The 14,481-nt window shown below is 42.6% G+C and overlaps 1 protein-coding gene across 1 annotated transcript in view; it reads left to right on the top strand.

Moving 5' to 3' along the window:
- Nucleotides 1-1,913, top strand: part of LOC308193675 (uncharacterized protein) — a gene marked incomplete at its 5' end in the record, with an annotated part of 30,048 nt that extends 28,135 nt beyond the window's left edge. The window contains one exon of the mRNA XM_080588607.1: nt 947-1,913. Coding sequence (XP_080444733.1) covers nt 947-1,629 — 683 coding nt within the window. The 3' untranslated portion in view covers nt 1,630-1,913. The remainder of the gene's footprint in view (nt 1-946) is intronic.
- Between the last annotated feature and the right edge of the window lie 12,568 nt (nt 1,914-14,481).

The raw sequence follows: 14,481 nt of genomic DNA, 5'->3' as shown, positions 1-14,481 counted from the left end.
GCTGCTGAAAGGCTGATGTTTTCTAATATGTTTCTGGCTCTCAGAATCGTTGTAAAAGTAAGATCATCCTTACCATACAGTATTTACCAACTGGGCACGGTGGGTACAACACCTAGGACCATAGCGTGGCTTGCCAGGTTTTTGCACATCCCCCAGAGGCTACTTTATCATCTTACACGGTATACACTGGACTCAGTCCAAGCATGAATGTTTCTGATGACTTCAGCGAACGTTGGAGGAGGTCCACTGTACTGCTCATAGACTGGCATAAGTGTCAAGCTGGGATGCACAGCATCAACAGCTTCTTTCTCAGCCTCTGCTTTGTTGATTCACATAGCTGAAGCTGCTAAATATCTACAGACAGAGATCTGCCTGTAAGTTGAATTGGGTAACCTCTCATGCTTCCGCTCAAAAAATAAAATTGTTGAAGAGTCTAAGCCATCAACTAGCTTTTGCTGCTTCTATTGCTGACCTGTCAAGTCAAATCAGAATGCTGAAAACTGGGACACTATGCATTAGCAATTAACTGCAGCTCCAGCAGCAAACATACAGCCCTCAGGAGAGTTGTATGTAGGCTGTATGTATCTCTCACAGGAGATCTGAGTCAGTTAGGACACTACCATCTAGCTCCATGACAGGCCAGGAATACACAGTAGGTAATTCACCATCTAATACGTACCCATGAAATGTCGGTCAGGACAGTGTGGAGTTCTGCCCATAGGCTTTATGAAGAATGAGACTGGAAGGATAATTTATATTTATAATGTTAAGTTGCATGTTTACCTACAATGGTCTCTTGGCTTCGTTTGTCTAGTTGGCCTACAGAAAGTATCACTAGCAGAAGTTCTCCTGTGCATTAAAAATGCCTAGTCCCACTGAAGTTAAAGCAAGCAACAGTCTGTTTATATATGTGTGACTCAATGCCCATGATGTATCTTCCTTGCAGACTCGGAGCCTTGCACACCAGATGCCCCACCTGCTGCCACTTCACCACCAACTTCTGAAGATCCTGGACCCTTCACAGCTCCAACGTCACCCTCCTCTTCCTCTGATCCTGGTACTACATCATTTTCACCACCGTTACCTGCCTGTGTCGCAGCCTTACATCCCAAACCGCCTCCTATCTCACCATCAACACCAGCTTCTGCTGGCACAGTTCATGCTGGACTCCATTCCATCCCTGCACCCCCTGCCTCTACTTCATCCCTGCACCCTGGGCTTTACCTGCCCATGGTCCCACCTGGCGGTGCCACCCACCTCATCAACTGGCTGCCCTTCCTTGCCTCTGCCACGCTTGCCACCATTCGAGGGAAGGAGGAAGACCAGACACCTGTAAGGACGTGCTCCCTGGAAGGCATGAAGCGATGCAGCAGTACACCCCCGCAGCCCTCCCAGGATGGAAATCACCAGGGGGCATCCGGAGGAGATGGAGCTCCAGAAACAGCATCCCCGCCTTCGGCTGCTCACGCCGTGCCCCCGAGCTCCGAGCAGGCGTCAGTGAACGTGAGCGACATCCTGGCAGAGCTGCGGACCATGAACAGCCATCTCTCCGTCATCGCCCGAGCCCTGACCCAGCTGGCGGCGTCGCTGGCACCACAGCAGGAGGCGCGTGGCACCCCGCCTCCGTAGTGCCCGGCCCCGCACCAGCTCACCCCACTCAAGGTCTCATTAACTGGGGACATCACAGGGGTGACATTAACTGGGGACACCCCACTGGGGACCTCTGGAGGAAAGGGACTCTGCAAACCAGCCCGTACAGTCTGTGCCATTTCATTTCGCTCTCTGACACAGGCCGTGACAAACCCCACTGTTTGTTGTTTTTTTTTTCTATTTGTTTATTTCCTCCTTGTAAACGGCTGCATATATTAAAAAAGAATAGTTTTGTGGTCTTGTTAATAAAATTGTTTATGTTTCTTGTGTTCCTTTCAGATGTGCTTGCTCCCCTCCTCTCATCCATTAACCACATGAACGTTCAGAAATTGGTGAGGTTTTGTGCAGAAAATGTGGAAAATCTGAAGAGGTGAGAAATTACCCAAGACAAAATGCTCAGGGAGGTGACAAAACCCCTCAGAGCAGCATGGGGGAACACAGACAGGAATGTACACAAAACAAATCTGCAAATAAATTCCTGTTTCTCTCAGGCCAAGCTGCGTGGCGCAGCTCTGTTGAAGCTGGAGCACTTCCCAATGCATTAAGTCTCAGGGTAATTGTAATTACCAAGACAGGTGAAGGCTGTGCTAAATTATCCAAAATACAATGCGAAGTAGCTTTCTGGGATAAAATGTCCAAAATACAATGTGAGTTAGCTGTCTCAGCAGTATTTTGTCTGAAAACTACCAAACGTCCTCCTCAACTTCTCGTCCTTTGAGAGCCCGAACTGAAGGCAGTGCAGCACTTTGCTGGAGTCTATCAAATTTACATTATTTTTTTTTAAATGGGCCAAGCTAATTTACAGCAATTAGCCAGGCACGTGTGGATCAATCCACCATGTTTTCACTATTGCTAAGCTGCAATGGCTTGCCTACAGGTGGAACCGAAGGCATGAAGCCTTGAGCAGTCCTCTTGGTGAGACATGGGGAAGAGCTCCTGAGCACCCATATCTCTCATCCTGCCAAAATTTGTACTCTGAGGAGCAGCCGGTGAGGTTCCCTTGGCAGCTGCCTGGCTTGGCAGCAAAAAAAAAAAAAAAAAAATAAATAAATAAATAAAATATTGTCCTGAAGATGGGCCAAGCACAGGGCCATTGGAGGCTAAGCTGGGCCACGTGGCTGATAAGGTCTTCATCCCAATGAATTAAAATGAACAAATAGCAAACAAGAGAAAAGAAAGCCCTCTGTGAAGTTTGGTACGAGCTCGCCTTAATTTACTTGTGCAGCCCTCAGATATCAGGATCTGAGGCCATCTCCAGGAAAAACCCAGACAAACAGACAGATCGCTAGATAAGATTAAAGAGGAAGTACTCTGTCTATCTGCAAATATTTCTGTTACAGATGAGCCTAAGCCACAAAGATTGAATGAATATACAAACTTCCCCAAAGCTCAGATGTATTTGAATTTGAGGTTTTGGTTACTGTATATATATTTATATATAAACCTATCCATATTTTTGTGTCTGTGCCTGAAAGACAAAGCAACTGCCCTGTTCGATCATGTTTCTTTCTAGGGCTGATCAGATTTTTTTTTTCTTCTGTTGTGTTTGGCAAAAAGCTGAAAAGAAAGACATTTCATAGATGGCCTTCCTTACCTGTCAGTGTTTCAAACAAAATGAGATGAAAGGAGTGTCTTAGAAACAGTTTGGCTTTTGATTTGGCTATTGCAGTTTCCATAGGGGAAAAAAATAAAATATAAAATAAAATAAAATAAAATAAAATAAAAATAAATAAAATAAAATAAAATAAAATAAAATAAAATAAAATAAAATAAAATAAAATAAAATAAAATAAAATAAAATAAAATAAAATAAAATAAAATAAATAAGAGAGAGAGTAAAGAAAAGTTTTCACTTTCCCTCCTTTTAGTAGACAATACAGGAAAATGGGAAAATAGAAAAAATTGGAAAAGCTCTATGGTTGAAAACAGACAAGCAAACAAATAAAGAGGAATCTTCTTTATTTTCAACCAGCTTTCCCTCCTTCAATTTAGCATGGTAAAAACTAAACAGCATATTCTCCCACTCTTGCTGTGTTATGACTGATAAGGACATGTCAGTGTAGTTTTACTTGATTTATCTTATTTTTTCCAGTTAGTGACCTTTCACAGACTACAATTGACAAAAATCTCAGTGGAGTTTTCTGGACCTGTACAAGACATGCAGCCATGTTCCTTTGTGCAGGCAGCTTCAGGAGACCTTACTGTGCAACTGCTGGTGCTTTATCAAACGAGGTTAGAGCTGGCTTCATTTAGGTGTATAAGGGAATAAGGAACAGTTTACATGATGTCTGTAAAAAGTCCAGAAAAGTCACAAATAGCATTAGATATTCAGCCACAAATGCAGTGCTCTTCTTTCTCAAGAAATGCCACGACTGCAATCCAGCTGGCAGGGAAGGAAAAGAGCTCTTCTCGAGCCTCTTCCCCAAAGAGCTGAGAATTCTGTGGTGCCACAGCCAAAGATATTAGATGCTGAACACCCTTTCTGACTAGACTCCAAGCTGTCTGGTCCTGCGGCATCCTGACAACAAAGCAGGACCAGTGCCTGTAGCCAGAACTAAAGATTTTCAGATTTATTTGGCAGCCACCACTGGCTCTCGCAGGGGTACAGCCACTGGCTGGAGAGACACCAAGGCAGTCTGTCCGTGGGTAGGGATCCCCAAAATGAGCGGTGTTGTGGGGCTCAGGGCTGACGTTTGCAGGATACACTTCTCCAAATTTGCCTGTAGGATTTGTGTGCAGCTCTGGGCCGTAGTGCTTTTCTTGCTGGCAATGTCAGGACCATCTGGGTGAAACCCAGCTCAAATATGTCCATGCAGTCCCTGGGTAGCCCCACTGGGGCACCAAGGGGCTAAGCAAAGGGGTGTCTTGCCCATGGGCTCCTCATTCAGTAAAGTGCATTTTATATATATATGGGTTTTGTATGCTCTTCTTGGCTTTCTTCTGCAACCGCCTAAATTTGACTTTGAGCTGCCGGCCCCCCTGCACCTTGCTGAGCTGCTCCTGCACACATGCTACTCCGACGGTCGAAACCTGGAGTGCAGCTTGCAAGCAAAATCTCCTAAAACATCTGAAGTGGGCAGCAGAGCGGCTGGAGAGGACAGAAACCCCGGTGCAGCTGGCGCTGTCGCCACAGAGTGTCACAGCACCTGCGGAGGTGGCACATCCCACACAGCATGCTCCAATGTGACGGGGCCTCGTGACCCAAGACAAACAGTGCAAGAGACTTTCCTCTCTTAGTTATTCATTTTGAATTTTATTCATTTTGATTTGGAGAACAAAGGGCCAAAATGTATAATGTTTTAGTGTGTGTGTGTGTATGTCTTCAATGTCCTGTGTAGAAATAACGTCATGGGCTCACACTCTGGTCTTTGATAAATTATTCAAAATCTCCTGCTGGCCTTCTCTTCTGGGACACCTTCAGTCTCTCCTTCTTCTTCCTCTTCCACAGCCTTGTTATTTGTGAAGGACAGAGGAAGCAATCTGTGGGGCAAGATTCATTTTACAATTGACAGATGCTACTCTGAATTTCTAGTAAAAACATCAGAAATGGGCCAGATGAGCAAAACTTAAAAGCTAGAGGCCAGGATGTTATTCTTAGAGTCAGGATGAGTGACTATCACATCCCCTTCTGTCTCCACCATCGAAATCCTAAACACACTGATCTCATGTTTCACAGCTGCCTTATAAGCAAATGTTGAGGATAGGTTTCATGTCACCACACTTTAATTATCAAAAACTTGGTTTTCTAGGTTCCTCTTCAGTCAAGGGGAGACAAGGGCTCTCAGCGTGTGATTGATCCTAGCCTCAGAAAGGCATTTATAATGAATAGGATAAATTGCCTTCTGGAAGTGTCCATCCCTCTCCCCTGACTATAGACAAGAATTTTAAGCCAGGTGCTTAACTTCTTGATGGCTTGAAGTAAATGAAAAGGATCCTCTGCTTGGTAATTGCAGTTCATTTCCAACCAGTGAAGCGTTGGGATATCACATTAATAGAGCCCTGATAGACGTGTGAGGAGCTGGAAGAGAGGAACAGGGAGCCCAGGAGAATAGGACTGACAGTGAAACTGGAAACCCTGCAAAATATCCAGCTCCAGCTCTGGGCCAGGAGAGTTATCCTGTGCCAGGAGAGCACCCGGAGGGACACCCAGGTCATTGCCTTCTCCCAGAGATTAAACTCCTCAGGATGCATGACTGGAAGCTGAGCAACTTTATGGCATTTGAGTGATGTGCTCAGTGTCTGCTGCTCCAGCAGGAATTATTTATGGAGTCAGCAGGCTGTACAATATTGTATGAGACTGCAACTCAAGAAGGTGGGAGAAATCACAGGTTTACCCAGGAGGAATAGGAGGCCGGGAGGTTTTTCACTTTGTTTTCTCTAGCACACATTGTTCTTCCAATATTTGTACACACATTCGCAGTAATGACACTCAAATCCTCCAGTAAAATAATTTAGGAAGAAGCAATGCAAGGGAGGGCATTCTTTTGCAATAGCCCAGCTGCAAGCTGGTGGCATGCAGAGCTTGGGAGTGAGCCCCTTCCTACAGACAAGATGGATCTTCAGCATGGCTTTGTCTAGGACACCAAACTCAGGTACCATCTGCAGAAGCTCCTGTGGAGAACCATCTCTGCCTACAAAGCTGTATGGCCAGGGTGCCTCCATCTTCCTCCCAGACCTTTCACTACAGCATTTTGTAGAATCATTTGGGTTTCTGTTGAATTTATTTCAGTCTGTGAGGAGTCAGCCAGGACACCTGTATTGGCATATTGGTTGCATTGCTGCACCCTTAACCGCAAGGCTATATCCTGAAACCACAGCTGCAAGCTTGGTCATATATGCTCTTTGGCTGTCATGGGGCAGAAGATCCTACACTAACAGCATGACAAAGGATACCCTGAGGCCATGGCTGTCCCTGCCCCAGGCACAGTGGCTGTGCTGATGCCTGGCTGTGCATCACTTGGGGGTGGGTGGCTCTGAGACCAAAGGCAAATGCTTCATACCTGTCCATCTGCTTGCATAACCTACAGGATGCAGCAGAAACACGGTGCTTGTATGGCCTCAGCTGAGGTCAGAGACCACTGAGACAGAGAAGCACTGAAGTAGGTTGCATTGCTCCCAGATTGCACACGAGTTGAATGAACCCCAGTGGCTGAGCTGGGACACTTTGCTCTCACATGACCCTACACACAAGTTAAAAGACACACTATTTTGTGCTTGCTTTGATGCTTCTGGTAATTTCCCACCATGGGAAATGGGATTTTTTTTTTCTTTTTTCTTGCTGGAGTGTGGCAGACACTAAAGCTCAGCTCTCTGCTTGGCTGTGAACTGGTAGGCTGTGAGACACGAGACAGTTGGCACTGCTCTCAAAGGAAATAAAGGTGATGTACTCTGGGCCAGGTTTTCCAAAGGTGAAAGGATGAAACTCTGTTCTTTCTTCCAGATACACCAGGACCATGGTGCTGAGCAATGTTGTCCAGCTCTTCCTCCATAACTCTGATAGCTCTCTGCCTTCATTTGTTGTTTGATACGTACATTTTACATTTTCAGGGCAAGGACTGTATTTTTCTTCTGCCATGGTGCAGAGCTTAGTGTAGAAGGGGATTTTAAACACCGTAACGGCACCAGTAATTATTAATAGCAAATGATATCATGAAACTGAAATCTTCGTCCCAACAAAGAGGAATTCAGCAATGTAGAAGTTGAAGACAGAAAATTATACCACAACTTTTTGCTGGGGTTTGCTGCAGGCTGTCTCTCTAAAATAAGCTGGGCAGAAGCAGTAACTTCTCACTACTGCTTTTGCTTGTGGAAGTGGTTCCCAGACACTTGCTGTACATCGCATAATGTCGACATCTGATGTGATCCGCATCATCCCCATCTACCATTCTGTCTGGATTTCCCATTTATCTTGAACTTTGGCTGAAGTCTCAGTTTATTCAGAGACAGATCTTATTGGAACAGCCTTCACAAAGGGCTTTACTGCTTATAGCTCTCATTCAAAACATATTTTGTACAGAAAAAATGTGGATTTGGGCCAGCTGAAGCACTTGGAGACTCATGGTGAGAGCAACAAATTGCTTTTGTCACAAAACAAAAATAAGAGGCCCTGAAAAATCTTGAAAAATGCCCAAGACTATATTTCCTTATATTTATTTTATTAAATATATTAAAACCATGTCAGTAGTTCAAGAATTAATTGAAGAATTTTGTTTCATCCGCACTGCTACTTTATCTATTTCCTCAACATTTTTTGACAGTCCTTATTTTGCGATCAATAGAAAATGACATTTCTTCTCCCAGTCAGCAGAATCAAAACACCAGATACTTGTGTGGCTCTGCTGGCAGAATGCACTGAATTCTGAAGTTAACTTGGCCATCTCTGAGCCTAAATCCAGACCTCATAGTTTCTTCCAGATCCTCCAGAGTAGTGAAAGAGTTGGTGGCACAAGTCTGGTGTCCCACGGCCTGTGCTGTATGCCATCGGTGAAGTGGTATACGTGTGATATAAACTTCCATGGGACTTAGAGCTTGGATTGACCAGCCAGACTAATTTGATCTATTCCAGATGGGACCTGACTCCATGTGTTTTAGTTAATGGTGGCATAAGTTGGACTTTTCAAGCCATGCCAACCAATGTGATAAAAGCTACCAGGAGCTTATTCATTTCTTCCCTATAAAACAGGGCAATTTGTGTACATTTCACTTCAGTTCTGTATTGACTATCACTCTTAGGAGGTAAGGGTGTCATTATTTTTTAAACATACAGGGCTTGACTCAATCAGCCTCATTTGTTTCCTCTGATGGAAGAAAAGGGCCTGAGGTAGAGAGAAGTTAAGAGCTGACTAGGAGGTTTTAACTGAAGTAGTGGGATGAATGTGAGCCAAGGAAAATTTAGGCTGCACATCAGGAAAATTTTCCTAACAACGAGGTCTATTACTACGTGGAATGGTCCCCCCAGGGAAATGGGGGAAGCCGACTAGACAAAGCAATGAAGAACACATTGTAGGGAGCAACCTTGAAACAGTTGGGGAATGGACCAAGTGACCTAAGCATATTTTCCATCTCTAATTTCTCTGACTCAACCATTACAAGGGTACACTGTATAGTACATGACTCCTGTGCTCTGCCACATCAGTACTGCTTTGGGAAGACTTCCCATGAAGCCAGTCCTCAAGATGCAAAAGGCACCCCTGCCCTGACCTCTGGGCATCTTCCCTGGGGTCTGCCAGGTGTAGGTTGCTCTTGCTGGCACCTTTGGCTACCTACAGCACTAACCCAGGGGCCAACTCTGAATATTTTTGACCATGACTTTTCCATTATTCAAATTTGCTTTTCTGTGCACTTCTTTCCTGACTTCTTCCTCCTGTTTTGCAAATATTTTAATCTCAGAAGCAACTAAGTTGATATTGCACTTTTCTCTAAGGGAATCAGTTTAACTTTGCTTGGCCACAGCTGAAGAGGCACATTCAAGCTATGCAGAAACCAGAGAGAGAAGTGGATTTTCTCAGCATCTGGTGATGCCCATGTGACAGCTAACACATTGGCAGACACCCAGGATCAAACCAGGAGACTTCAGAGCAAAAAGTTGAACTTAAGATGACAAAATAGCTTACAGTGCAACCGTGATGTACCCATTTTCCGTATTGGACTGGACAAAATAATGAATGGATGTATTTTGTAAATAGTTTTACTTCAGTGAAAGAAAATGTGACTCCCCAGTAATGAGGAAAAGTTATTATTCTAATTTTTGAACATCAGGGGCCTTCTGTTAGAGTTCACAGGACTGTTTTATAAATATTTTTAAAAAGTTGATTCATTAAAACCCAAAGATTTCCATGGGAAGGACCAGTTTCGTTGCATTTCTCAAGGCAGAAACTTTGAAGTATTCATACTCCAAAAGGCATCTTTAAACACTTATTTAAAGAAACAGCTTGGTGGTTTTGTTAAAAAGCAGTCTTTCTTTTCAAATTTTAACTAGATAGAGTTAAAAAACCACTATTGCCATAACTAAACTTTTTTTCAGAAAAAAAAAAAAGTTTAATATGCCCAACTACATTGAAATTTGTATCTGGATATTTTTATCACATTTCAAGACAAAAAGAAATTTAAAATATCAATATTTTCATAGTATAGAAAAATAAATTTCACTTATTTGTTGTCTGAACAGGAATTAGTTGAAAATTTAGGATAGATAATGAAGGGACTTTTCTGCTATCCCAGTTCTGAAGATATAATATTTATTCTTAGTTTAAATATGGTCCTGAAACATATCTTTTCCAAAAACAGTGGGTATATTATAGGCTATATTCAGTGTACTGTGACTGAGACTGGAGGAGCAGTTTTTCTGATATAGATTTCATTTGTGCAAGTTGGATTCAGATTTTCTTTCCAGTAGCTTTCATCAGGCTTTAGCTCTGTAGTCTGAATTCACATCTGCTCTTCTGTGTGCATGCATGAATGCACTGACATCTAACAATGAAAGAGCAACTTCGTGGAAGAGAGGCAGCAGCCCAACTCTGTATTCAGTGAAAGCTGACTGCAGACCATAAAAAGTAGATATGTGAATGCAAAATACAGTTAAAAAAGGCTTATAGAGAAAGTGATTACTTCTACATTAAAAAAAAAGGCTACTGAGCAATTAATAAGCAATGACTGTTTGGAAAATGCACTAGGACAAGACAGAACAAATATCCCTTACAGGGGAAAAAAATGTCCATGTTAGTAACACCTCTATCAACACCACTTTCGTTTTACCAGTTCCTGTCTAGTCAGGAACTAATTTCTTTACATTTACTGAAGCAGAGTAACCACAAATCAAACAGTAGGAAAATGATAACCTGCTGAACTCCATAGGGACCTCTTGAGTGGGTTTGGTGACATCTGACCTGTGCTTAGACAGTTGTGAAATGTCTCATGTGGGTCAGTCAATCAGGCTTTGCCCCTGAACTTGTCATTTTTTGAGACAAAGTGGGAATAAAAAATAATTTTAAAAAAAGGTAAAAAACACAAATATTCAAAAAGTCAAACCTGTTTAAAAATTATTTATGTGTAAAAGTTGGATATTTCTTGGAAGGATACATTAGAAGCCTTTAATATATTATGAGAATATAAAGCATGAGGGGGAGTACGTAGTGCACAGAGAAACACTATTTGTGGGAGTTTTTCAAAGTCATGTTCCATTGGCTCAGAAATCACCTTACTAAAATGAAACTTAACAGGCCAATAAATATAACACTGCTGAGAAAAAAAAAAAAAAAAAAAAGAAGAAATCATACTAAACTCTGATTATGCTGACATCAGCTGGCCTATAAATTATCGCCCAATAAAAACTATCAAGATGTGAACAAAAATATCCCAGATCACCATTCTGGGAAGAAAAAACAGCTTGGAGCTGTTCCAGTGTAATAATTTATAAATATATATATATGTGTATTTATTTATTGTGATCATGTAAAGGTCTATCAATTTGGTCAGCTTCTTCCCTGGACTTCTTTTACACTCATTGCTCTCTGGAAGGAAATTTCTATTTTTAGGAGCATCTTGAGCATTTTTAACTTATTGAAAGGCATGATAAAAACTGTAGCCCATATCCTTGATCAGTACAAATCATTGCATATGCACCAAAGTCAAGGTATCCAATCTAATTTACATTAGCTAAACTCATTGCCCTGGTTTTCTTTGACTAGTTCATTCATCATTATAGCCAGTGACGGCATAGACTTGTTATGGTTGCACTGATTTCTAAGAAGCTTTGAAAGTCTGTGCTGACTAAAAGTCTGTCACATCAACAAAGATAATGATCTGGAAGGTTTCTGCTACTTCTTGGAAATCCCAGGGGATCCCCTTTTATGTTGCTTATTTCTTCAGCTGCATTGCTTTGAGGAGAGATTGCAGTGAGCACAGAGGATTTGTTTCTACAGCAGCAAACAGTGGAGACCATGTGAATGAAACAAGAGGAGAAAAGACATTTCAATATGATCTGCTCTTTGTGAGAGATCTTAGCAAGCCTCTGAAGGGTACATTTTAATTTTTCCATTGTGCTGTATCTGGGTATATAACCCTTCGACAAGTGGAAAATATATTTCAGAGTGCAGAAAAGCTGTATAGGAGGCCTACCAGTACTGGTGATGAATCTTCCTAAGGAAGCTCAGAGCACTCTGCCTACTGCCCTCACTGCAAGCTTGCACAAACCCATCCTGGGAGGCAGGATGAGGAAGCAGGCAGGAGCCTGACTTAGGTGAAGGTAGAGGTTTGGTAGAGTCTGGGATCTTCTTGCAGGATGACTTGGAGCAAACCACTTTGCCTCACTTTGCAAAGCCACTGGAATGGCAATGCTGCCCGAGAAACTGGTATTATTGTAACCTGAGAGCCAGCTAAGGTTGGTGGCTAACGAGACCTTTTCCTGGCCCTGTCACAAGAGCCAATACAAGTGGAAACATGTGGAACAGAGGTGGTCATTCCAACATCTGAAACTCTTTGTCTAATGGTGGCCTTAATTTTGTACATACCTCCTGTTAGATTTCAAAATTAATCTCAAGACCACATCTGCCCACGTCCAGTCTTCACAAGGCCAAGCAGCTTGGTGTATAACCCACACCTCAGCCCAGGCTACACGTTCCTGCATGGACCCATGTTGGTAGGTGCTTCTAGAGCACAACTAGCACACAGTTATAGATGGAGGATCCTCACAGCATGGGATGGCAGAGAGGGATTTTGGTCTGTACAACAAGCTGGTGATCAAAATCATGGAATCACAGAATCATTAAGGTTGGAAAAGACCTCCAAGATCATCTGGTCCAACCATCCCCCTACCACCATTATCACCCACTACACCATGTCCCTAAGTACCATGTCCAACCTTTCCTTGGACACCCCCAAATGTTTTTCTGGGAAGAAAAACAGAGCTGCCATCCCTGCTCCACCTGAGAGATCCTGTCTCCCGGGAGCACCAAAGGGCTTTAGAGCATTGGAGAACAAGCACTCACTATTCCACCTGTTGAAGAGAAAAAGGAAAATGCTTTCTGGCTCTTCTCTAGCACAGTATACCTGGCATTCATATGGGAAAGAGATTGCAGGGTTCCCACCCTTGCTCAGTAGGTTTTCTTTAAAAAACAAACAAACAAACAAACAAACAAAACATTTTTTTTGTTTCTATTTTTTAATTGCTATTTTGTTCATTTCCCAGCCTTACTCTCCTATTAGACCCTTTTGCTCTACCTGATACTTGCCTTCTTTGAATGGCTCATGAGCAATTAAGGTAGGGAGCCAATCTTGTGTCATACCTAGAGAGATCTGGCTGCTAATAAATAGGTAGCCATGAAAGTAGAGACCTCCCATATATCAAGGGATGTAGTGTAGCCTAGTAACCTTTAGTTAAACCCATAGGGGTTTTGTCAGTGGACGGCAAATTCTAGGCACTATCAGTTCCCAGACATGATAGCCAAGTGTCAGCAGGTGTGAGATCACTGGGGGACTGTTTAAGTGGTATCAAGGCTGCCGTACAGAGTGTGTCACACGGAATGTGGTGGCAGAGTAGGCTGTACATTAGGGTTCTGACCCTTCGCTTTCTGAAAAAAAAAAAACATAATTAAAAGAAAAATGATCATGAGAAATCAAGTTATCATCCGTTCCCTTTGTCTGAAAAATACCAACCCCATGTCACCAAAACCCTCCTACCATCATTTTAGGTGATGATTGGGAGCAGGAGTGGCTCAAACTGAGAGCGTGCCACCCACTGAGTCACTGGTACTGCTTCCTGTTGGCATGGTCCTCCTTTGGTAGGAGCTATTCTTCTGCTGAGCCTCCCTCACTTCTTCTTACCAGCAGAAAGCAGAAGTGATATGAGTCACCTCACAAGACCACCTGCTAAATTCTTCTCCTGTGGTCTTGACCCAGATGCCATCTGTTAATAATGAATGTAAACATACATGTCTTCAGGATATTGTTCAAAAGCAGTGATTCTTTCTTCAGGATTAATATCCTAAGGACAATCAATAAATGCCACAAATATGAGTGCCCATGTCCCAGAAACCCTCAAATTCTCAAGTTTATTGTCTTTACAGGAGCCTAGCCACTGCTGTTATTCATCTGCAGTGAAATAAAATCCATTTTAAGGAAGTCAACCACATATTAAATATTTTTTGTTCGAATGTGAATCAAATAACTTCCAAATTTTCCTTTAATAATATGTATTTAGGACTATTTTCCATCTTCAGTCCCCCACATTCTACCCCAAACTTAGAAAACTAAGGTGTCTTGTATTCTGGCTTCAATTTCCAGTGTCTTTCTAAATACTTCTTTCATATCATCAATTACTTGCTGAAGCTATGCAATGGTGACAGCCTGCGCAATGGGAAAGACAGCCAGCCTTGGGAGCTGGTATTGTGTATTTCTCCACCATCCTCCTATTTGTAACTTCTAACCAGAAAGAAAATATTCACCTCCTCCACAGTGCCAAAGCCTGTGCAACACAGGTCTGTTGGGCTGATGTGCACCCAGAGCTCTGGGACTCAAATGAACCTAGAACTTTTGTAGAAATAGTAATGTGAGAGGAAGCAGAAGAAAAGTGGCTTTCATCTTTTATACTCATCAAATGTGGGACTGCTTCCAAATCAATGAGTACATGTTATTCCCTGCCCTCAGTTTTGTCTTGCTTTATGAGTTACTACCACGAAATAACCAACTGAGACCCATAGATTTTAACAAACCAGTGCAAAAAACAATGACGTCTTTGAAAATTCTTCCAAATTCATCTACAGGTTAAATGCTAGGAGTATCTTGCCTTTGAAAATCCTTAAGCAAAGACGCCTTTACCTCCAAGAAACGACATTT

This window comes from Anser brachyrhynchus (assembly GCF_964034855.1).
Source record: "Anser brachyrhynchus genome assembly, chromosome: 3".
NCBI classification, from domain to species: domain Eukaryota; kingdom Metazoa; phylum Chordata; class Aves; order Anseriformes; family Anatidae; genus Anser; species Anser brachyrhynchus.
This window is presented reverse-complemented; position numbering and strand designations above follow the sequence as displayed.